General features: G+C 32.5%; 1 protein-coding gene across 1 annotated transcript in view; it reads left to right on the top strand.

Moving 5' to 3' along the window:
* LOC118201033 (trypsin-3-like) overlaps positions 1–26,642 on the top strand; it is a 41,061-nt gene that overhangs the window by 7,648 nt on the left and 6,771 nt on the right. Inside the window, exons 2-5 of the mRNA XM_085806731.1 lie at positions 16,060–16,284; positions 18,703–18,991; positions 23,899–24,017; positions 24,671–25,001. Coding sequence (XP_085662857.1) covers positions 16,060–16,284; positions 18,703–18,991; positions 23,899–24,017; positions 24,671–25,001 — 964 coding nt within the window. The remainder of the gene's footprint in view (positions 1–16,059; positions 16,285–18,702; positions 18,992–23,898; positions 24,018–24,670; positions 25,002–26,642) is intronic.

Consider the following 26,642-nt stretch of genomic DNA (forward strand, 5'->3'; position numbering starts at 1 on the left):
GCACTACAACTTATGCCCAACCTTGGGACAACAAACTTCGATAGCTTCTGAGAAATTTGCTAAGCAATCATTTCCAGGAAATTAGAATTTCTTGTTTGTTCTTACGTTTAGACTCGGGCTTACTATAACAGCAACCAGTCTTAAACGAGGCATTTAAGATCTAAACAACATTTAAGTCTTAAACAAGGCATACTATTTAAGATATTACTTGTTAAGAGGCTTAAAAGAGATATTTCTAAAACGGATATTCAGAGCTTTTAAAAGAATTCAGTATATAAGAAAGAAATTAAAAGCACTATAAAACTGGACACAGCTATGCACAGAGTTGGCAGGAAGAAGCATTTGTTTAAAAAAAATAATAGAGGGACTAAAATTTAACTATAATGAATTGAATATTGATCTAAAAGAAAAAAAAATACTGAGTGTGATTCTGATTTTTTACAATAATGAAATTTGTTGGCACTGTTTTGGAACTGGATTTTTAGTAATATACAGTATATTTATACTAGAAAGTACGTGATAGAGAATTTTAAACTACACAGTTTTATTAAAACAAATTGAAAAATGAAATATAATTTTTTTCAGCCTTTATATATTCTTGATCATTGCTAAACAAAAAATTATGAAACTATTAACAATCATGCATTAAATTAAATTTGTTAAACAGAAATTCAGGATATTGATTCTAATTGTTCTTATATTTGTTATTTATATGCTACTGCTTTTTTTTTATCCTTTGAAATTTTATTTAATGCTTCAATACCAAATACAGATCATATATAAGAGCCATATGATCTTATTTTTGATCAACAGTATAATGACATATGATCAAGAATATAATAAGAATTTACTTTTATACTGTTTGGAGCATTTGATTAAAACCATGTAATACAAAATGCTTTTTTTAATAATTTGTTTTATGCTTTTTTAGTACATAAGTAGAATTGAAATTTATATATGCAATAAATATAACACTAGAACAGACATAACAGCACTACTTTTATTAGCGGTTAGAAATGAAGCGCTTATTAAAGCTAAGAAGTGATTCACGGAATAAAACAGTAGCTTTATAAAAATGTACATTGCATTCATTGCCTATTCTTAAAATCAAGAGAAAATATGTGTCTGTTGACTTATTTCACTTAACATCAGACTAAGTCCGCAAATTTTATCTCAGCCGAAAAGCAAGGGCTGAGTCTACGATTGACTTACGTCTTACACACCTTATAGATGACAATATGAATTTTAACAGCCTCGTTCCAGTTTTGAAAGAGAATCCGGCGATGGATACATCCAAGTGCTCCCACCCCTCCTTCCCTTCCATAAACCCAGTGCAGGATTTATGTATAAGCTACACAAGCTATAGCTTAGGGCTCCCGCTTTCTTGGGGGGGGGGAACCTTCTAGGTAACCGAAAATCATATTTGGCACTGACGTATAATATCTGGACTTATAAAGGGCCTCATATCTCAACCATAGGCCCTTATTAAGTCTAAATCCGGCCCTGCATAAACCACTCAAGAAGACCTGCAGCTCGACAGTTTTTTAAGTCTCTCCATGCCGCAAAAACACTTTAAAATTACACATCCGTGAACTGTCTGGGATTCGAACCTGAGTCCAAAGCTATGGAAGTTGGCACTATTATCAACATGCCGGCAAAGGGACTGAAAACATCTGAATTATTTTACAAGAAGCTTAATTTTAGCTATAACAGAAAGTAAAAGAGGTCCCATAACTAAAGCTTTGGATATCTGAAGCTCAGATGATTGGAGTTCTGTTGTAATTTTTATTAGTGCACTTTCTAATTTTATAGCCTATTATCTGTTCTGCGTAATCTCTGTACCTTTTCCTGTGTTAAGTAAAGGAGAAATTCAGTGTCAGGAAACAAACAACTAAACTTTACAACTAAGGGAGCAGATGCTGGTCCTCATATAACTTAATCTGTAATAATTACAGTGACCGTAATTAAGAAAATAATTTCGCTTACGTATTTGTACATATTTTTACGCACCCTTCCACCTTTTCATTTATATGCCAAAATTGTTTTGTAATCTATTACAAATCGTGTAAATATTTCTCAAATGTAAAAACAAATATATATGATGTTAGAATATTTAGTAAATTAACAGGGGGAAAAGATGTGAATTGCGTTATTTCTACTTGGCGCACTCATAAGGAGTCGCGTGTACAACTCTTAAATTAATTTTGATTATACATTTTTCAGGCGGATTACAGCTGTCAGTCGAAGCCATATGTCACAACTTAAAGTGCTTTAAAAAGAGTAAAATTTGAAAATAGGATTTTTCTTCCAATTCCATATTATAATTATTATCCAATTGCATATAATTAAATATAGATATACCATATTTGCCGGAGTATAAGACGCAGTTTTTTTCTTTGAAAATAGGTCTGAAAAACGGGGTGCGTCTTATACGTCGATAATCAGTTTTTGATTACTTTCATTTCTGGAAATTTTCTCTTCTCTATTCGGAGTTATGCTTTTCTTTTTTTTTTTCTTTTTTTTCTTTTTTCTTTTTTTTTTTTTTTTTTTTTTTCTCCTTATGGAGTGTGGGAATATTACAATCGACGATTCAAAAATGTGTATAAACAAGGGGGTGCGTTTTATACGCCGGCAAATACGATAATTAATATTAAATTACATATAAATAATATTATATTGATTGTAATTGCATATAATTATATTATATTGATCATAATTAATATCTATAAATTCAGGTATTAGACCTTCTTTTCTACCAAACAGGCCTTTTGATTTCATTTACTTTATCTTTTTTCTGGCAAAATTTATAAGAAATTCTATAAACTTTCCTTATCCGCTGTAAGTTTTTAAAAGACGATTTCTAAGTTCTAAAAATCTCAAGTCAACTTAAAACTACATTTAAATGCAATGAATACAGGTATAACAAATCTTTAATTTTCTTGAATCCGAGTTCTAAAATCTCTCGTTTCTTTCGAGTCTTCAGTTCTATTATTTCTACAGAATCTTCAAATAAAAATTATGACGGTAAAAAAAAAAAGTTTTTATTTAATTGCAATTTTAAAAATGTACCTGTATTTATTAAGAAACTGTAAATGAAAGTTAATATATGGAGTGTATTATTAAAATTCGTGAATTCTGAGATTCGTTTCATCAATACATTTGGACAAACTGTATTTGAATAACAGTTCAAATTTTTAATAAATTTCCACAATCTTTTCAATTCAAAGTAAATGGGGAATGTGGTATGATAATTTCAAAAACTAATTGAGGTAAACACTAAATTTTCACCAGAAAATTAGGAGTGTTGTACTCAGGGCTGCCAACGAGGTGATGCTGTTGCTTCGAATACACTGAAACAGTAAAAATCGAATTCTTAATAAAAGAAACATTATAAATGAACATAATAAATAAACGCTTCTGTTAGAAGTCAGAAAAATTAATTTTTTCGAAAGTTTTGAGTTAAAAAGCTTCACGCCTTCTGAGATTTAGAAAAAATGGATTGTGAAAAATGACCTAAACTAAGAGTTTTCGTACTCCTTATGAAACTCCTTATGAAATTCACCGGATTCGAGGATTCAAAATAGCCTCCCCTCCCCCTTAATTTTCACGCTGCAAGGACGTTTTCTTACAAAACGTCATTAACTTGATATCGTACTTGTTATTCTTCCTGTCGTCAAATCGTGGCATGAAATCAGCGCGAATTTTTGCTAAATGTATGTAAAACAACAGGATATAAAACTTAAAAGTTTCCTGTCATCTGCCTTTACCTATTAACTTTCCATCTAAATGATAAATATTTACTGTTCCATTACACCATAAATTAGCATGAAGTTGCTTTACATCCGGGTGAGCAGGTTGGCATTTAAACGATCCCTTCGGAAAACTCTGTTTACGAACAACCGGATACATTTTAAAGGGAGTGTTCCTATTATATCTTCGGAAAGTATTTCCTTTTTAAACTGCATCATACTATTCTAGGTATGGTACATCCAATAGGTAAAACGCTTTTCAAGTAAGGCTACCAGATTTGGCGATGTATTGCTTTATTTCTTTCACTGCTATCAGAAACCTATAAACATGCAAGTCTTAATAGAATTCTTATCAACTTAATTAGGGAATTGCCACTTCAGATTTTCTCAGAACTAAATTCATCCATATAGCTAAACAACTTTTAATCTCTTCATAGTGGTTTTCTCAAAATAAATAAATAAAATTAATAAATAAATAAAAAATCAGAAAGCTTTCAGATTTTACATTACGCCCAAAGGGGCGTTTTTTAACGCTTTGTGTGTTACCTTTAGTTATTAAATATCACGTTCTTCGCACTTAAATCATAAAATTCAATTCAACAGCAATATCGCAAAATAATTTTAAAATGAGGATATCTTTAGAATTTCCGTACGCAACCTCACGCGCTGGAAACATTTTTTTTTTTTTTTTTTTTCCTGTACAGTGTTGCCATTCCTCGCTTTGAAATCGTTGAGTTTGTTGATCAAAAATCCTTTAATGTCTGACAAAATATGAAATCGATAACAAAACAAATTCCAAATTCGGGCTTCCAGATGCCCATTATCGGCAGAGGATTACGTTATTTAAAACTTGATGCTCTAGGTACCGTTGTTTTATAACAATGCGAGAAACATACATACATTTATGTAGATTCTTCATTATTTAATTTGTTTAAATATAATACAGTTCTGTAATATTTGGTGGCAACAGTTTGAAAAGTGAATCAACGCAAAATGCGAAAACGAAATTAATAGCTGTTCTGGGCTAACGCCGTTTGAGCTAATAAGATCTAAACGCTTTCAGATTTTATATTACGCCCAAACGGGCGTTTTCTTTCATTTAAAGACACCTACACGTTTCGAAAGCATTTGGGCTAAAAATATTTGAAAGCAGCATATCTTTAGAATTTCCGATAGACAGTCTCGCACGCTGGTGACAAAAGCATTTTACTTCCTACAATGTTGCCACTGCTCGCTTTGAAATTGCTGAGTTTTTTAATCAAAAATTCGTTAAAGTTGTACAAAATATGAAGTAGATAATAAAACAAATTCCAAATCTGAGCTTCCAGGTGCCCATGTTCGGATGGAGGAATATGTTATTCAAAATTTGATGGTTCTAGGCACCGTTGTTTTTTCACAGTGCGAGAAACATACATGGTGATTATTCATTATTTAGTTTCTTTAACAGGTTGATAATATTTGATAGCAACAATTTTAAAAGTGATACATCGCATTTAATTCATCCATCGCAAAATGCTGTTTCGAGACTAATAGGTTAAAAATCTGAAACCGAGTTTAGAATGTTAAGGCGGTAATAAACGTTGCTAATAACGTCAAAAAAAAGGGGGGCAGTCTTACTTGCAGTGTTCTTAAAGTATTGTTGATTTATTGCATTCTTAATAAAGATGCTTGCACAAATGCACTTTTTCGTGCTATATTATGCAGAATTTCAAGATGTAAGAAAACTTAAATCTCAATAAGATAATGTTTAAAAGATTAAAATGTCAAGTCTTCCAGAAATTTAATATCCAAACGCTAATTGCTTAAAGTTCCTGTAATGACAGACTTAAAAATCCATCGAAAAATAAATCTAGAATAATTATTTAATCACACAATCAAAGGAAATACCACATAAAAGCTTCAAAAATCAGTACAGAATATGAGTTATTTGAATTATTTTCTTTTCAAAATGTATGCAGTTATCTAAAAATGTTTTAAACTGACGAATACTTTTGAGTACTTCACTAGGATACTTTCTTAATAAAAGATGCAAAAATTTCCCAATGTTCCAAACAATGGCAATCATGTTGATAACATTCCTTTAATCAAGCAATTGCGCTATTTTTATATGTGTTCCTTTTTATGTAGCGCAAGTTTCAACGGTTTTATAGACAAATCTTGATAATTTTTGCCTTAAATTAAATTTTAAAATATGCGCTTATGGAATTGCAAGCAATGGAAGAAAATAAAATAGCTTCTCTGCAAGACAGTAATATTTTCATCGCAAAATCACTAAACAGGACGAAAATGAAACGTGTTTGGTAGACAGGCGGTGCATAATGACAAGGTTGGGCGCAATATCGAGTTTGTGCAATTATTTGATGATTTTTGAACAGATTGATAACAGATCGCTGTGCAAATGAAGAAGAAAAACAGCGGCAACAAATTTCGGGACTTATTCGTGAAAAAAATTAGACTTATTTTTTTAATTTATCACATAATTTTTATTTAATAATTAAAATTCGTGTTCTAAATTGCCAAAGATTTTTTTCTTTTGATACTTTCGTAATGTCTGCCGACTTTCGATAATAGTCTATAGTTTGAAATCTGTTTGTCTAACGTGTGAAAAATGCCAACTCGCACCCGATAAGCAAGTTTAACTTTTTCATCTTGAAAAAATTGCCAAATTGCGCTAAGGTGATTGCGTTAATACTTAAGTACCTTCGTTTCAGTTCTTTTTTCATCGTGAAACAGATCTTCACTTATGTATGTATAAGAATATGATGAAAGAAACATAAAAAAGAACTTAATTTTTTTATCTATCTATTTTCGCGCAATATTTAAATTATTCAATAAAATTTGTAATATTAACGAACAGTTACAGTAAAAGTACGATATAACGTGGCATCGAAAGCTTCAGCATACCTGGTATTCTGACATCCCATCTATCGAGATTGTTGCCACGAGATGGCACTACTACCGTTATTTCATTAGATAATATTCGGTAACACTTGGGAGTTTCTTTGCGTCCCCCCCCCCTCTACCAGCTAGTCTTTTGCTTAAAACTTTACGTTTATAAGCTGTGTGCTTTCTTTATCTTTATTGTCTGATTTCTTTACTTCATTATATTATTACTTAAATTATTTCAGAAGAAAGTTCAACCAAGATCACTTGGCGTCAGGCTAAGTGCTAAATGCATTTGTGAAATTCGTCGAAAAAGATTTTAAAAACATAACATTGGAGGAATAATATTCATATTCTAAATAATTGCTTTTGGAATCGGGTATCAGTAAAGTGGACACTTAAAAAAACTTCACACATTTGCAATAATGGCGGTTTTTAAAATAGAATCTGACGAAATATAGTTTTACTATAAGTTTATTTGCAAATAAATTTTTCTCATTAAATAAATTTTCAGAGTATACGCAATTTTTTCATTCCACTATGCATTCATTAAAAAGAAAAATATCACTTTGCGCCAATATATGATTTGATTTTGGTGACCTGTCATATTTAATAGTCCTGCAACGTTACAGACACGAACGAGCGTCGATTTATCGGACTTTTAGTGCATTAATTAATAATTATACTTTCATGGAAAGGAGAAAAATGCAATGAATGATCTTTGAAAATATTAACACCTGAGATTTAAACGCCTTCTCATTATCGTTATGGTAACCCTACAAAGCGAAAACCCCTTTTTTCTTTTTAGCTTAATATATATTCGCGAATTTCTTTTTAGCCGTGCCACGACCTCCAAAGGGCAAGGACGAACGCAATGAGTGGAAGTCGAGCTCCGAGTGATGACATCGATTAATATTCTAAACGCGAGTTCTTTAAGAAAGAAAATCCTTCCTTTATTGTGTGATTTTTAATTTTATAAGCTATGGTCAGTTCTTTTCAAAAAATTCTTTTTTTTTTTTTTTTTTTCGCTTTTTCTTATTAACATCAGTGGAGCTACAGTTTTTCCTTCTAGAAGCGGAACTTCGGTTGAATTCCGGGTGCTAAAAGTTAAAATTCATATCTTTTAAGGCGGATATTGAATAGCTAACTCATCAAGGGTTTTAAATTATATTTACTGTGTGTTTCTTTCAATGTCGAAAGAAAGAGGAAATCCGGAATTAAAATTTGATATTAAAATAGACTGTCTGAGCAAATAAATGAATTTTTATATCATCATCTTTCTTATGACTGAGGGATAATCATTTTCCGACAGACAGCAAATAGATTTCCTGAATTCATAAGAATTTTAAACTTGTTTTTGAGTAGTATAGGATAAATTTAGGTAAATCGGTATTTTGAGTTTCATCGGAACGGGTAAATATTTGTAACAAATGAAGTTCCAGTTGCCTTCAAAAGCAATTCTTTATTGGAAATTTAATATATAACATGATTAACTATTTACGTTGCTTTATTAAGCAAAATCTCTCATAATAAAGAGAATGTGAGTGTAAATACATAAAAGTGATGACTATAATACAATAAACTCATCATTTATAAATAAGAGTGAATTAATATATCATAGTTAATTTACATACATATGTAATTTGTTTAAAACTGCAGCTTATAGGCTAAAAATTCAGTTACTAATAATAATAAAAATTCTTATTTTAAAACAGCATATCATCAGAATTTCCGATAAACAATCTCGCCTGTTGGAGATGAAAATGTTCTTTTTTTTTTTTTTTTTTTTTTTTTTTTTTCGTATAATGTTACCATTACTCGCTTTCAAATCGTTGAGATGGTAATCAAAAATTCGCTAAAGTTTTACAAATATGAAATAGATAATAAAACAAATTCGAAATTCAGTATTCGGGCGTCCAGTTGCGCATGTTCGGGTGCAGGATTACGTTATTCAAAATTTGATGGCTCTAAGTACCGTCGTTTTTTCACAATGCGAGAAACATACATACATTCATTCAGATTCTAATTCTTGGTTATTTAATTTCTTTGAATATAATACAGGGCGATGATATTTGGTGGCAACAATTTAAAAAGTGATTCGCCGTTTATAGTGAAACGCCACAAAATGCCGTGTTGAGACGCGCCGAGTGTGCTGACCACTACACCACGAAGGCATGCTAAGAAGGGGGGAGAAATACCTTCTATGATGATGAAAAGACTATCTGACATCAGTCTCATAATTCATTGTGAAAGATCAAAAGGTAACTGAGCTCTATTTACTAGCAAGTTATTTGCACTGTAATCCATTAAGAACAAGGTAGAATATTTCGTGGACACTCAGAGTTAACTCAAGACCAATTCCAGGCAATGACTGATTTTTCTAAAAATGATAAAGCTCGGAGACTTGCAAAAGCATTCTAATGTAAAATTCGAAATAATCAGATTCACGGATTACTACATATAATAGTAGATACAAGAATGGCACGCACTTCTGTTTAGATAAATGGAATCAGAAAAATCCTTAACTTTTTAGCCAAACAAAAGTAAAACTTTGTCAGTTATATTTATTTACGCATAAACTTGAGCATTAAAAAATGTCTAAATGGTATCATTATAAAACAAGCGCATTTGCTATGAATATACATCGTACAGCGTTTCGTGCATTTATATACACGGTATCCATGAATATACTCAGGTAACCTTTATTTGTTCAACCTTTGGCAGTAACCCTATACTTCTAAATACAAAAATGTTCAATTAAGAAATATATTCATGTTATAGTATTTTTAAATTTAAAATAAATCAATTTTGATTGTCCATTAATTACGAAATCTCACATTTTTTTACGGTCCTTTATTTTTTTTAGTTATGTTTAGTAAATGTTTATGAAGTGTAAAATAATTAAAAATAGAAAGTTTGACTCCCATACAACAAAAATTGACCAAGATGTGTAACTTTGAAATCTAGGATTTTCATGCCTTTTTCAGCGTCAGTAAACGAAACTTATCCGAATCCCTGAGAAGTAGATTAAAAAATAAATTAGGATAACTCGAGGTGGCATTTTCCCATTTAACCTCATTCAGTGATTTTTTTTTAAATTTATTTATTTGTGTTTAGCTTTCTGTAATTTATCAATTTGTAACGTTTGGTATGCCTAACATTTTCACATAAATAATCTGTTAGTTTTCAAATGCTGCTAATAAAATGCTAAAATTACACTAATAATATAATACGCTAATTATGCAGTTTTCTTAGGTAAGGATCAAAACGCTATTAAAATTTGTAAGACTAAAAACATTTTTCAGTTTCTCTTATGCAACTAGTGTTATATTTCGGTTACATGCCAATACTTTAGTTTTCTAGAACATGAACTATAAAAGATTCTGTGAATCAAATCTCTTTTCTGAAAACATAATGATCAAAACTTTTCACGACAGTCTCCATATAGCAGGCTAAGTGCTCATCACTTCTGTTAACGTCAGAAACTTTTAATTAAGCTGATGATTCATTTTTAGTTACTTTTAGCTCTATATATTTCACTCTTCAATTTTTCCATGAAACCTGAATTTTCAGAAAGCATTATCTGAAACTTTAAAATTACGTATACGAGTCATGTTTTGTCGTAAGGTGTCAAACTTTTAATATTTTTTTAGAAGGAATATAAATTTTTGCTAAATTTATAACTTGACGAAAGGAAGAACACATAGACTTAATTTATAGATTCCGTAAATTTTACAAAACTGATTTTTTAAGTTTACAGTTGGCAAAACATCATGATTTGCCCTATATATATGTGTGTGTGTGTTGTGTGTGATGATTTATTTTGTCTTAGATAACTTGATATTAGGTGACAGCTTGATTAGGGAATGCACTAATTAACTTAAGTCATGGTCGAAAAAACTTCTGCGTGGGTTACTGTAATTTGCGCTATAGTAGATGACCGGATGGAATTTTGGAAGAGGCATGAACAGCTTTTTAGTTAGACATAATTTATTTCTGGATTACGAGTTTCTTAGCACATTATCTTTTTAATTTGTAGAGCACTAATGGGAATAAACGCCCCCTTTCATAATTTTAGGTTTGTAATTACATCTCAGATAGCGGAGAACAGCTAGCAGAGGCTAAGATACACGTTGCCAGCAGGCATGCGGAAGTTATAAAAAGGATGCGTAGTTCGTTGCGGTACTTTTATTAGCTTGGAAAGTCTTTGTTTTAGTTCTGTATAGTGATTGGGCAAAAGTTTACAACAATGCGGATATTGCTACAAAACGCAGACGCGTTGAAGGCATTGTACTTTAATTAAAAATTAGTAATTTAGAAGCCTGTTGTATATTTATTCTAATTAAGTTTAATTTGGTAATACATTTTTTTCATATTATTATATCTTACAAATACACATTTTTATAAATATGTATATTGTTATTGAGAGTACATATTTACAATTAACTGTTGTAAAATGAAAGATCGTGTAAAGAATTTTATGGACGCGGTGCATATTAAAATTATAGTGTTTATAAATATCAAAAGTACTTGACAAATAGAGCTCAAAATCCGAATATTGTACATTATTGGCAAATGTCACAGTCTATGAGTACTATAAATGCGTTAATTTTATTGGCTCCAGAATGTAGTAAAAGAAATGAAGCACAAATATATTGCGATAACTGTGAAGTGAATAAGAAATTCGTATAAATAAATGTACACATTAGTACCTGTTACTTGAACTTAGTACGGGCAGTTATTATTATGTGTGTGTGGGATTATGACAAAGCCTCGAGTGCTATCTGCCTAAGAGAAGGGATGCTTTCGTGGAGGACTTTCTAAGGAAAACTGGCTCGTATACACGTAACGCATGGGGAAAACCACGAAAACGCCCATGCAGCCGGCCTGTTCGCGGGATTCGAACCTCGGACCGAACTACCAGTGTTCAGCGACTTTACCGCTCGACCGCTGGTGGGCTCCAGTTACTATTACGAAGTTTGAATTAATAAAATTTTAATTTTAAGATAGAAATTTGATTAAATCTTAACCTAAAGATAAGTTTTAATTCTTGAAAACTTCCTTTTTAGAAAGGTGATTATAGAATTTATCCCTTTATGTACTGGTATTAAACATACTCCAACTATTAAGTTTCTTAAAATAACAGATTTCTATGAGAACACTTTTAACAGTGTAGGTGGAGGAAGCCTGTAAAAGTAAAATTAAAAATTTTATACAAGCCCAATGAAGCAAAAATATTACTCCGTAAAGTATTCATTTATGCATATTAAATAAAATATTCCATATTTTTCAAAGAAAATTTCTTAGACGTAAGCTTAGTAAATATTTTCAAGAGACAGTAATTCAAACTTGATAAATATTTCACACATTTAAAAAAGGATATCTTTTATCCCAGATAGGAGCAGCAATCGCATTTAGCAGCTGCTTCCTAAATTTATTAACATCCAGGGACTGAAGGATAAAACCGCTAGACACTGGTATTTCGACCTGGATTGAAGTCCCGACGAACGAGCTGCCTGCACATGAGTTTTGCGGAAATACAAATTATTGTCCCTCAAAATATCATCCACGAATACATTCCTCTCCTTAAATAGATTGCCTTCGTATGCTTTGCCATAATTTAAGGAATTTGATCCCTATATTTGTATTCAAAATTATAACAATAGCAATAGGTGTGAAGAAATGATATAAAGTCCTTGACTATCTGAGCAAATTCTTTTGGTAAAAGGGTGGACTTTTAGTGCTTTTAATTCGCTAAAAAATCATAAATATGGTGTAGTAATAAGTTATTAGGTGCATATCAGTGAGAAATAGTAAGTGGATTAAAGAACATATCCATTTGTATTATATATTCAATTATATAGCAATTCAAGTAGTTTTGAAATATTTCAAAATTTTAAAACACCACTACATGCTTGTATTGCTTACATTGTTCCAGCCAATTTTAAAACTTTCCCAACATTTCGCACTTTATCATTCTAACAACTTTTATTGTTTGGTGTTGAAGTTAAACGGTGTCATATTATATTAAACGGTGTTGAAGTTAAACGGGCATGTTACGTGGTCTTATGCCAATCCACGCATCAAGAAATTTAGAAGTGTCATTTTGCCAGATTTGGCTGACGAAGAAATCATTTCACGTAATATCTCTAATTTTTCAAGCGGGGTATCTGCGTATCCCGTTTAAGAGCAAATTATTCAGCAAAGGTAAATTTTAATTATAGATTACGGAAGTTACTAAAATGAGATCGCCTAAAACGCTAGACAACACATCTGAAGAGACTGAAATAGCGATTGGAATATTGTAATATGTACCGCTAAAATAAGCTCGTACTGAATTGTTTTAAAATTTTATGGTTATATAATTTGATATTTGATACAAATGGGCATGTTATTTTTAGACCATTCAACTATTTGTGAAATGCACTCAATAATTTATAACCGTTGGTCATAAATTACTCAGCGGATTTCATCGATATTAAAATCAACTGTTTAAGATAACCACATCCGCAGAAAATTAGCATCATATGGAACTGTGAATAGTTATCTTAAAGATTCATTGTGTGCGTGCCTATTACATGTCACAATTTAGAAAATATTTCTGAGGTATTTAGTTGTATAGTTAGGCTTTTACAGCTTCTTATTAAATTAGGTTGCATAAAAAGATTAGATATCAGTTTTATAAAAACACTACATTCCATTCACGAAACTGTAAATATTTTCCTGAATTTTCTTTTTTATTCTAAGCTATTTTACAACTGGAATGACATGTCTAAGATCAATATTTAGGGAAAGGTGCGTAGCGCTCTTTTCTTGAACACATTGTATGGGTTATATCAGTGACTAGATCAAATCTTTTGTGATAGAAAGCTCCAAAAATCGGCTCGTGCAGAATGAATTTGCTGATTTCTAAAACACCGTATGATAGGGTGTGAAGACTAGGGAGAAACAAACAATAGTCTCTTTCAATTTGTGCCACAAAGACAGCAAGGGCACCTGAATACATTTCTGACATACGGAGGAAGATGCACGTGCTTTTCTTTTCAACTTGACTCTCCATTGCACCTGCCAAAACGTATAACAATTTCCTCAAGTTAGGGTTTTCTGTTCCTCAATTTTAATGGATCGAGGAAGTTTTAAGCATCAGCTAGCGTCTTTGAAAATGTGTAAAGGGAATCTGAAGAATTACCCAGTTGGTCGAAAAATATGGACCTGGTTTTAAATCGCCGTATCGTGTTTAAACGCAAATCGACCTTTTAGTTTTTCCACCAGAGTAATTAGAAATTTTTTTAATTTTAATTGCAGGAACAGATGAAGTATCTTCATTGACATGCTCAAAAGCTTCGCTCGAGACATTATAACGCTGTGCTGGTTGCTTGCGAATATCAAAGCTATATTATGCCATAACTTTCACGAGTGTGACCCTTCATAAAAGTACCTGCACCTTTACGCACTTCAACACCTTCAGTTTGAGAAGACAAACTTTCATAATGATATCCCAACAAAAAGATGTCCGTACAGTTATGCAGAATCGTTTCTGACTTGGAAAAAACTATCTTCATATAAGTGCGGGCACCTTTAGGCCGGGATACCATTATTCAGAAATATTTTAGTTTCCTATTTCGAAAAGCAAAGCAAATGAAGTTCCATTTATAAGAAGTGCCCCAGCATCAAGGTGCTCTCACCTTCTTAAAGTAGCTTCTCTCTTTCAAAACTCTCTCTTCTCTCTCAGCTTCTCTCTTTCAAAGAGAAGTTGATCTGCAGTAAAAGTTTGCAGGTATTTTCATGTCGGATATCGTCATGAAAGTTACGACAGAATACCATTTTGGCATCTCCAGCCACAGAATTCAAATTTAAATTTAGTTATGATATGGCCCAAAAAATTGTGTTTTTTCTACAGTGTAAATTTCCAAGACGCTTCAAATAAGTTTTCTAATAAAACTTTAAAATCAGTTATATTGTCTCGATGATCCTGTAAATCAGTCTTAAGTTAAATTCAAACAATTCTTCGGCATTATAATGCAGCGAAGGGAAGAGTGTAATAAATTCAAATACCAGCAAATGAAAAAGAAAGATGCAAAATTATGCATAAGACACAAAAAGTTAAATGTATACGAAATTCAGTTCATGGATATTTTTAACAAATTTTCATTCTTAATATTCACATAACACAGTGAATTATATCTTGATACCATCTTCCTAAAACGACCAACTCCTAAAAGTGATCAGTAGTTTTTAGAATGGAAGAAAATACCGGTATTCCAGCATCATCTCTTTAGTCTTTAACTTCAACACTTTTGCAAGATTTCTTAGCTCTTTTTCTTTCACTTTTATATCAATAGATAGCGCCAGTAGATACTAGCTAGAACGTCCTTGAATTTTTTTCTGTTATTCTCACGTAGGCATATGTTTATCTTTTCTTCATTTTTCACTCTCGCTCATGAAGATGAATGTACCAAACATTCACACATACTGCACACATCGAACTCAGTGGCGTAGCTGGAGAAGAAGGACCATCTGTCTCAGGACGCAACATCCAAAGCACGCCAAATTGATGTTGCATTTTGGCAAACAGAAGGAGGCGCAAAATCTTTGGAACTTTGTGTTATCCCCTGTTATAAATTGATAGCTCGCGCCATTAGGTGGCGCTTCGAGCATCTTGGCTCTGTTGATATTCTACAACTTAATTTTAGTTTGATGGAAGAGAGAAGGTGTTAAGCCTAAAAACGATGAAAGCGCGTACCTAATAATAATTCTTGTAACCATTGTATTATATTGTAAATAAAACATGTATGTATTAATAAAGAAGCGGATTATCACTTACTTCTGGAATTAATTCTCTCTGATGGTAATGAAATTAGTTACTACATCCCCTAATGTTGAAAACCCTAACTACGCCTCTGATCAAATTATACAAAGGAACTACAGCCTTAGATTGTTAGAATAATCTGATCCTTTAAAATGAAGTACAAAAACTTGTAAATCGTACGGTAAACTGTAAAACGTTAAATTGGTCAAATATACAAATGAAATCTGAAACTAATCCTTTATATTCAGTATTCTTGATGCGATGAGCTCATAAGATTCGTGAAGTGACGCGAAATTTTGTATTATCAATACATGCTTTCATTAAGTAAGATTTAGCAATCTAAAGTTATCTGTCCGCCATTGCAAAAAATTACCTCATAATGTCAAAAACTCTCGCATATGCGTGGAATCAAATATACTTGTAGCGTATTTTCAGATATATTAGCAGATTATTTATATTACTTACGACCATAGTTGTAAGAAGAATTTGTCCTCATGGTTACTACTGCGAATAGTTTAAGGTGTCTGCCACTTCCACAGACAATCAGTAATCTTGCCATGATCAACATAATATTACTAACACAGTTTTAATATTATTATTTTTTTTTTTTCTCTGCAGAATCTTGGTCGATTGTTGGCAAATAGCTCTTTGACACTTCAAGAAAATTCCCCTTCTAAACCAAAAAATAAAACAGGGGTGTTTACTTCATGGTCAACTTGGTCACGATGTTCCAGAAAGTGCAGACAGGCGAGAACTCGAAGATGCAGAATTCCATCAGAATGTGGGACAAACCTACTACGGGAAGAGAGGGCATGTTTTAAAAACAGGTGCACAGAATGGCAAGTAAGTAATCATGAACAAATGTCTTCAATTATGCAATAAGAAACAAAAAAAATCTCCTCAATTAATTTTTCACTGCGGATTACCAGTTACATGTAATCTAGAAGTGTTAGAAGAAACATGGTGTGTTAATTTAATGTAATGTAAGTTAATTTATTAAATTAAATTCAAGAAAAGTTTATTTAATAACAATAGAATATCTAAAAGGTTGTTTGCTGTTTTGATCTACAGAATATATTAAAATTCACAAAAATTCCCATTCTAAACCAAAAAATAAAGCAGGGGTAAAAATAAACAACTTCGGGGCAACTTGGTCGCGATGTTCCAGAAAGTGCAGACAGGCGAGAACTCGAAGATGCAGAATTCCATCAGAATGTGGGACAAATCTACTACGAGAATTTGCTATCTCAAATCTACCATGTAATATTATGCTGCGTTCCTAACCAACTTATATTTTTATAACAAAATTTCGTAATTTCTAACCGGCCTGTTTCATATTATTTACAGAAATAAGCTTACAAAAATCTACCTGATGATATCATTAAATAAAAATTTTACTCCAAAGCAAAGCGTAACATTTGGTAACATTACATATTAACATTCTTAACATTACAAGGCATTTTTTGCTGTTTTTCTTTTTTATTCTGCTACTAATGTTATAGGTAATATTTTTTGAGGGGCGGAGGGTAGGCGAAATGGGTATTTCAGAGAAAGGGCAATGTTAATACTCAGTCTTAATTGGAATTAAACTGTGTGATTGATATTCCATTGTCAAGAGCATTATAAAATTCCGCTCTTTGTTGATAACATCAAAGAGGAATTATAGATAGTGACACTTAATTTTTTTTAATAATAATCTCTACACAGTCACTTTTGAAACGAAAACAACTTAAAATTGTCTTGGAATATATCATTCTGAAACGTTTGTACTATGTTTGTTAGATTAAAAATTTTCATTTTCTTTTGTTGACAAGAATTCAAAGATTAAGATTTCAGAATGACTTAAAGATTATACAGGCCCTATAAAAATTGAATAATTTTTGTTCTTTACCACTTTAAGTAGGGCAAAAGAGAACAAAGACAAAAGTGAAAACTTCGCTTAAGGTAAAAGCCAGATTTTTTTTTTTTTTACATAACATATTGTTCATTATGTTGATTTATTTATTCTCAATAACTGTTACCAGAAATACGATAACTTTTGCGCGTTCATTCTAAATACAGTACAAAGTCCGTAATCCGGACGTCCATTATCCGGAATGATCTATAATCCGGCCCTCAAAGCCACAAACTTTTTTTTATGCTTTACGCATGCGCGTTTCCGATAGTGAAGAAAGTGACAGACAGAGAGGTTACTGAAAACGAAAAAGATTCGATTGACAAGTTAGTCGGTATTCTCGACGTAGCAATTACAAGACTTGAACAGTGGAACTTCGTAACTGAACAAGAAATTTTGTCTGTTTATAAAATTACAGAGAAAGTATTAGCACAAAAAAAATGAAGCAAATTAAACAACTTACATTGAAAGAAATGTTTAATAAAGTAAACAAATAAATATTAAGCTTTTTTTGTAAATTTTGATACCCTTTAGATCATAATTGCTCTTTATTTCATAAATTACGGTTTCATATTTTTTATTGTATAATTTCTGCATGCCATCTTACCAGATTTAATTTGAGGATCTATAACCCGGAAAAAACCCCTAATCCCGACGAGTCCGGACTTTGTACTGTACTTTGATTTTAAATATAAAAATCTTTCAAATTTAGATTTGGAATTAGGAGGTTTTAAAAAAAGAGGAAACTTAAGTCATTTAATTTTTTTTAATATTTTCAGGATTAATTACGTGTTTTAGAGTTGTTATGCTCAAATTTGAGATATCGTAATTAAGACTTCTAATTATTTCGATGTTTGTCCTAAATGTTTGAGCCCTAAACGTTTTCGATGTTTTCATCTATTCAAAATAGCGAGAGCGACCACTCCTGAATTCATCCTCAACATCTTCACGTTCGCCATGAGATCGTCCGTACTAATGAGAAACATTGTACCATGACATTTTTTAATTTTCCTGTGCTTTACACAACATTTGAAAAGTTGCTGTTCTCGTGCAACTGTGCAAAGGAAACAATTCACTGCATATAAAATTATAATCTAAATACGATAATATGTTAGGAAATGCAAATTAAGATGTCATAGTTATAAATACTGACAAATATCGTTTCAGAGACTTTCTGGAATACGTTAAAAAAATTATTTTTAAATCTTTGTAAGCGCACTGTGTATTGACGTTTTGTATTTTGCTATGATCATTACAGAAGTAAATCATATAAATTGTAGGATTCATTGTTATTAAATATATAAACTGTTTGTAAGGTTTCTATATTTCTTTTGAAGGATAACTTTTTTATTTTAATCATTTTTCAGAATGCAGAAAAATCTGAAATTTTAGATAAAACTCCAAGCCTACAAAAGGAATCTAATATACAAGAGTTCAGAATTTTGTATCATCTGCAGCAGCCTGGTCCTTATTCAGAATGGTCAGCCTGGTCACATTGTTCAAGAAGTTGTGTCACATACAGAACGAAGATCTGCAGGGTGTCAGAAATTTGTGGTGAAAAAGTTCATCAACAAAGTGCGCTCTGTTACATAGAGGATTCGCCTTGCGAAAAGCTGTATAGTACGCAACGTAAAAGGAAGAAGTCTCATGATATGGGTAAGTGAAGGCTTCATGAATGAAGCTAAATATTATTGATGAGTACTCTTTCATTGAAAACGCTTTAGTAACATTTTCAACAATAGGAATGCTATCTCAAATCTTAATTTTTTAATTGTTCAAATGTGAATAAGTCTGAAGAGTTCATTTTGAAATTCAGTGAGATTGACAACGCTTTGAAGTTTGTAAGCTATTTACAAGAAAATAGATCGAAGTTCCCACGAAATTGCTACAAAACTTTCAGCGCTGATAAAGCATGTGAACAAAATAATAAGTGTAAAATGTGAAATTTTTACGAACGCCAGCAACCCCAAAACTGGATGCTTAAAGTGGCACGCGCGCACGGAATATTTAAACCCACAGACCTTTAAACATAATGTATCTGCGAGTTACGATGCCGTTGTGTACATTCTTGGGAGACGAAGTGCGCATTGTGTAAGGCACTAACTATCGTTTAAGTAATGTGACAGAGAATACCCCATGTTCGACTTTTAACGTTAATGAAGTATTAATTGTGTTTTTCGATTAACCTAAAATGGCTTCTTACCTTTATCTTCTGGTATAAATACTAACAGACGTAACATAGGAGTACAAAGGCTGTTCACACATTTTTTAGACGATTTTCATTGTATTTAAACAAATATTTTACCGAAATGTTTGTGTTTTAAATGTTCTTTTTGGTAACCCTTATTCTTTACTATCTTTATACACCTTAATTTCCAAGACAATAAAGCCTTTTATAGTATCGGAAGAGGTACTTTATTCCATTCCTCTTGAACAGATTTCCAAAGTCCAAGGAAGGTTGTAGGTCGACGCTTTGACAATCTGCTTTTTAAAAGTCTAAAAGAGCAAAAATCTATGGGTCCATCAGGAAATTTTGTAAGGATATGAGTGGAAGGTATGGCCTCGATACACATTTCTTGTTCCATTTTTTTTTTTTTTTTTTTTCTTTAGGAAATTAATGGTCGATTTTGACGTATGGTTGCTTGCTTTGTCTTGATGCAGTTCTACTGATTGATGACACTGTGGGTAAAGAGAAGATATTTCATATTTGAAAAATGGGTGTAAAACATGTTTTTGATAACCTATGGATGTCATCTTAGTTTTTTTTCTCCACTCTCTTTATTTTTAATTTGTCGTTATATGAAAAACAAGTAGCAATCATAAGTCCTTTAAAAATTTTTCTTTACATTGTTTGAATCATGTTTTAAGATTGTTTCTCCTCTATCATGATAATAAATGGATATTTTTTATTGCAATCACTTAAATGCATGAAAATTTCATCTATTGTAACAACATTTTTTCATTTTTATTCAAATAAATGTTTCTCAGAAAAAATTCTGCAGCGCGTTCGGCGATCATGGTGAAAGTGTATTGAAAATGGTGTATTAAGAATACGGCAAAGCACACGAGGGCTATCTGCCTAAGGTGAGGGATGCCTTTCGTGGAGGACTTACTAAGGGAAACTGGCTCGTATACACGTTACACATGGGGAAAACCACGAAAACGCTCATGCAGCCAGCCCGTTCGCGGGATTCGAACCTCGGACCGAACTACCAGTGTTCAGCGATTTTACCGCTCGGCCGCTGGTGGGCGATCATGGTGAAAGACGATGAACATTATGGTTTTTCTACTTTTTAAGATTTAGATCAACATAAATCACTTTTTTTATAGTCACGGAGCATTTTAATGATTTTGAAACTGTCCTTTGACTTTACGGATATTCTTTTGACATTAGACATCTTACCTCTGCAACTCTCGAAGCATTCCGTTTTTCCTTCGATATATATATGGTGCAATTTTTCCACTAGAAGCCAAACTTTGACGTTTTTTTTTTTTTTTTTTTTTTTTTTTTCCTCCCCCTTTCTTTTTTGTTAAGAATATTACCTACCGTAGCTTTAGATATCGAAAAAGGAATCGAAATATTACGTACTTTAGAATCGAAATGTTACGTAAAAAGATTGTTCGCACACTTTTTAGACAACTTTGTTTTGCTATAAAAAATAGCCTGCTTGGAAAATTCTTTTTTAACTCCAACTGTGTTTTTTGTAAAGTGTAAACTATCTTTTGCTATTTGACAATTGTGTTTTTTTAAAGCAAAATGGTGCTATTAAAGAAGCAATGGGCGAAAGGCTATGTTTTCCGAAGAAAAATATTCGTATTTAGCGACTATTAAAAAACGCTGTGAAAACAGTGATTTTTCGGTATCTAAAGCAACGATAGATAATATTATTGATAAGAAAGGAAAAGAACATCAGTTTGGCTTCAAGGAGGGAAATCGTTCAAAATATATATCCAAGGAAGAAACGGAATGTTTCGAGTGTTGCAAAGGTAAGAATTTTAATGCTTAAAGAAAATCTTCGAAGCCAAAAGACAGTTTCATAATCATTAAAATACTCAGTGTGAACTGTAAACAAGGTGATTAACGTTGATTTGAATGTTAGAAAGGTGAAAAAAAGTAATGTGCTTCGTTTTTCTCCGCGACATATCGCCGAAAGCCGAACGCGCTGCAAAATTCTCTATGAGAAACAATTATTCGAACAAAAATGGGAAAATGTTATGACAATAGGTGAACTTTGGGTATATTTAAATAACCGCAATAAAACAGATAAAAAATATCATCATCGATTATTGACTATCATCAAATTGAATTAAAAAAAAAAAACTTAGAACAGGGTTCAAAGAATCTAAAGAAAAATTTTTAAAGGCATTTATGATTGTTGTTGGTTTTTGATATAACGAGAAATGAAAATTAAATATAATGCAGAAAACTGTTAAGGTCAACTCCAATTACTATCAAAAACATATTTTATAGCCAATTTTCAAATATGAAATACCTTCTTCTAGAACCGCATCAAGACAAAACAATCAGCGTCACGTCAAAATCTACGGTTAATTTCGTGGAAAAAATGGAACAAGAAACAGGTATCAAGGCCATAACTTTCACTCGCATCCCAACTAAATCTTCTGATCTAACATCTATGTACACACTTTTTCAAAAAAAATCGAAACACCATGAAGGAAGTGGTTGTTTTTGATGAAATTGAATATGTGTATAGCTCATACACAGATAATAAAATGATTAAAAAATCAGGGTCGTAGTACCTGTTCATGGCTCACAATCACCCATTGAGTGTTCAAATTACTAGCGGCAATGCATGCTTGAATTCGTCGAGGCAAGGAGTGGTCGAAGTTTCTAACGTCATCCTGTGCCACATTCTGCCAGGCATTCATCAGCTGTCGCTCCAGATCTGCGATATTTTGTGGTGCCCGAATCTGGCGGCTTACCATGTACCAGATATGCTCGATTGGGGAAAGATCTGGTGACCTTGCTCGCCAAGGAAGAGTATCAACCTCCCGCAGACAGTCCAGAGATATGCGAGCGGTATGTGACCTGGCATTATCTTGTTGGGAAATGGCCACAGGATGACGTGCCATGAAGGGTAATGCAACCGGCCGCAGGATGATATCAACATATCGTTGAGTTGTTAAAGATGTACGGAGGATGACTAAAGATGACCTGCTGTCATAAAAAATAGCGCCACACACCTTCACACCAGGGGTTATGGATGTATGTGTTTGTAAAACAAAGTCTGATTGGGACCGCTGGCCCCATACTCTCCAGACATGAACACGGTAGTCATTTGCTTCAAGAGTGAAGCGGGATTCATCGCTAAACACTATACGATGCCAGTCTAATAGCAGTCCTGAAGATCGGCTGCGACACCACTCCAGACGACTCCGCCGATGTTATGGGGTCAAAGGTAAACGCCTTAAAGGCCTCTGTGGGAGTAACCCCGCCTCAGACAAGCACCGTGAGATGGTAGACGACACCACAGAGGTATAGACGTAGTGTAGTGCGTTGAATAGTCGACAATGATACCGTTGGGACGGTTCGGACCTGGCGAACAATCATCCTATCTTGCGTCGCATTTGTTATCCTTGGCCTTCCAGAGCCTTTATTTCGTCGGCAAATTCCTTGTAGCAACCATTGCAGCCAACATCTCTGCACAACAGTGCCTGTACGCTGCAGGTGGCGGCCTATTGCTCGGTATGACCACCTAGCTTAGTATACAAGTCTTTTACTTGTCTGTAAGATCAAGTTATACAAGTCTTTTAGTTGTCTGTAAGATCTTCGATATCGTCGTAATTGCATCTTTAGTTCCTTCTTTATGGAATTACAATGGCAGCAACAAAAAAAAAAAAAAAAAAAAAAAAAAAAAAAAAAAAAAAAGATAAGTTTTCCGCCTCTGTTACTGGTTTTAAAATTTGCGAATTGCGCACTAGAAATGCGCGCTATGATCGCAATTCCTGTTCATTTACCTTGAAACTTTGACCACTTGGATGTTCGATAAAAATGTTTTTGCATACCAAATTTCGTCACGATCGCAAAAGTCCTTCTTGGTGCTTCAATTTTTTTGCAAAAGAGTGTATTTTTGCACTTTCGGACTTTTTAAAAGTGAATTGTTCAAGTGTCGACCCACAACCCTTCTTGGACTTTGGAAAGCTGTTCAAGAGGAATGGAATAAAATATCTCTTCCGCTGTACTTACTTGGAAATTGTGGTGTGGAAAGATAGTGAAGAATAGGAGTTATCAAGTTTAAAATACAAAGTTTTAGGTAAAATATTTCTATAAATACAATGAAAATCGTCTAAAAAATGTGCGAACAGCCTATTTAATTATAATAGTAGGTAATATTGAGCTTCTGCGTAGACTGAAAATTCATGTACGTGAGTTGAAGGATCTTATTCTATAATTTTAGTTATAGAATGAAAAGAAAGACACACAGAAAAATGTAGCAAAATTGACAGATTTTGTAACTCTGACGATATAATTATGTGACTTTCTTACTTATAGTAATTTAATTTCCTTACAATATTTAAGATGGCACTTTTTATATTTCTAGATATCAGTGCTCCAAAAAGCCACCCCTTAATAGGACAAAAATGCGGCATAGCAGCTAAAGCTCCAGATCTTCGTATAATAGGCGGTAGAGAAGCTAAAAGAGGAAGCTGGCCGTGGCAGGTGAGATAATTAAAGTATTTATAGCTCATATTGTAGTCCATATTTAAAAGCTCGTTTCCTATTTATAGATTTTACGCATACAAGGTGTTTTTTTTTTTTTTTTTTTTTTTTTTTTAAAGTTTAGAATAAAGAAGAATCTATAAGTCTACGTCTACATAGCTATAAGTCTCTCACAGTTTACAGCCGAGAAAGACGTTAAAACCTTATAACTTTATAGTTAGGATTAGAAGTTCTGGAGAAATTCAATTTAGATATCTAAATGTGTATTTTTGTTAAATAATTTTGTAATTAATTCTACTTTTAATTCCCGAAAACATTTATTGTAGGTTATATAAATATTATTTATACCAAAATATTAGTTTGGCTAAACCGGACTACATTGTTAGCGGTAAAAAAATGTAGTATACATGATATTAATGGAAAATAAATATGCATTAAACCTCATTTCTTATCTACTCATTCTGAAAATTTCTATTGATGTGTTAGCAGTTTATTTGTATTAAATCTAACATATAGAAAGTAATACGTATACATTGCAGTTTCCACCCCCCCCCCTCAATTATGGGTCGGGTATCCTCTGTTAATAGGTACAAACTTCTCTTCAATAAAATATAAGATTATTTTTTACTAAACTCATTTGCAACTTCTTCCAGGTCGCCATCTTGAACAAACACAGAGAACCTTTCTGTGGAGGAACATTACTAGCAAAATCATGGATTTTGACTGCTGCCCACTGTGTACGCAGGAAGTTATTGATCAGAATCGGGGAACATGATCTCATGTCTGATGAAGGTACAGAACAAGAGAGTAGAGTCATAGATTCTTTCATCCACCCAGATTATGATGCAGATACTGTGAACAATGACATCGCCTTGCTGAAAGTGAAGCATCCTTTCTCCTTAAACAACTTTGTACAGCCTGCTTGTTTACCTTCCTCGACAGACGAACTGGAGACTGACACAAGAGCAATCATACTTGGATGGGGTACGTCAAAAGTCATTTCAAAACATTTGAGCTTTTCTTATATAATACTGTATTAACTTTCTTTAACATTCCAAAACAAAAAATAACAAAATAGATTTGAAGGGGGCTTGGATCCACAAGCAAATTTATTCTCAGAGAATATGTATGAAAGGCTGCATGCAAAGCGTTTTCGTGTTATTCTCATTTTCAAATTGGCAGATTTCATAACCAACAGTAAACTTATAAAAACAGTAAAATCCTTATAAGGACTTTTTAGGCTTAAAGATTTATTTCACCAATTCCCAGATATTTTCCTGTTTCGATAAAATTCAGTTCCCTCACATAGAACTTCTTATATTGAAAGGACATTCTTTTTGCGAAGTTCTGACACTACTCTTTCGAAAAACTTTACCTTTTTTTTTTTTTTTTTTGTTAACTTTATTTAGAGAGCTTGTTAAAAACATTTATTTCCTCATTTTGAACAAGAAACGGAAATCTTGAATCTTGTTTGGAAGCAATCATAACTTGCTGCCAACAAATAATAATGAGTGTTTCTGGACAGACTATATACCACTTGTCTGGACGAACTTATTTATTTATTAAAAATGCCCGACTTTTGGCATTTAAGCCATTAGCTGTCTTGCTTTCCAGTATTTCTGGGCGACAAATTTAAAACTATTAAGTGTATAGCATGTGTTATATTCTTTGATCATTTGTTGTTCAGAGTCACAAAGCAAGCATGCTTGCAGATTCCCTCAGTCCAATATAAAAGAATTAAGCATTAAGGCAATCATATCCAATCAGATAGAGACTCCATAATGCGCTGGCATCCACTGTAGTGTAACTGAGTCCATAAGGCTGCGTTCAGATGGTTGTATAAATGTCACAGAGGCATAGTCAAAAGGCATAAAATGCGGAAGTTCCATTCACATCTCCGAGCCGTTGCCAATTAGAAAAGCTACATTGATTGGCCGACTCTTATACCAAGTCGGCATAGAGTTGAAAACTTCAAACTTAATGTCAAAATCTCTAAACCAGTTTTTCTTACTTAGCAAGATCTGGTTACCTAGAAACGAAGCTTGCCTTAAACCAGTTATGACGCTTACACCACCGGATGAACAGAGGTTAAGAGTGTCTGCGCTCATAATGTGTTTTCAGTTGAAAATCCTGTAGGACGTCTAGACGGATTACGTACCTATTATTAAATTCTATAATTTGCAGTTTATTGAAAGGAGAAGGAGACATTTAACATTAGATAGTTTTTTATAAAATTAATTAATGAGTATATGCTTCAATTAATGAAAGATTTCAATCAAAACAAGCTAAAAACTCTATAAAAAATGCTATGTTTTTACTTATATATATTCTGAATTAAATGCATTTCTATTTAAATCAATCAGATTAAAAAGTAAAAAAAAAAAAGTATTCTTAAGAACTGCGTCTGTAGATTTTAAACAGTTTAGTTTAACAAATTAATAAGACAAATTATCCATGAAAGAATAACATCTTATATTTTTCCATATGGCAACAGATTCGAATGAAAAGTGAAACGATGCTATTTCGTATTTCTGGACAAACATTTTTTTAGGCAAATAATATAGTAGTTGAAATTAAAATTAAAGAATTATGTTTTAAAATAGCAGCTTAATTAAAAACAAAATT

Source organism: Stegodyphus dumicola, chromosome 1 (genome assembly GCF_044657685.1).
Source record: "Stegodyphus dumicola isolate Sdum_Otavi_A_Nest chromosome 1, ASM4465768v1".
Lineage (NCBI taxonomy): Eukaryota > Metazoa > Arthropoda > Arachnida > Araneae > Eresidae > Stegodyphus > Stegodyphus dumicola.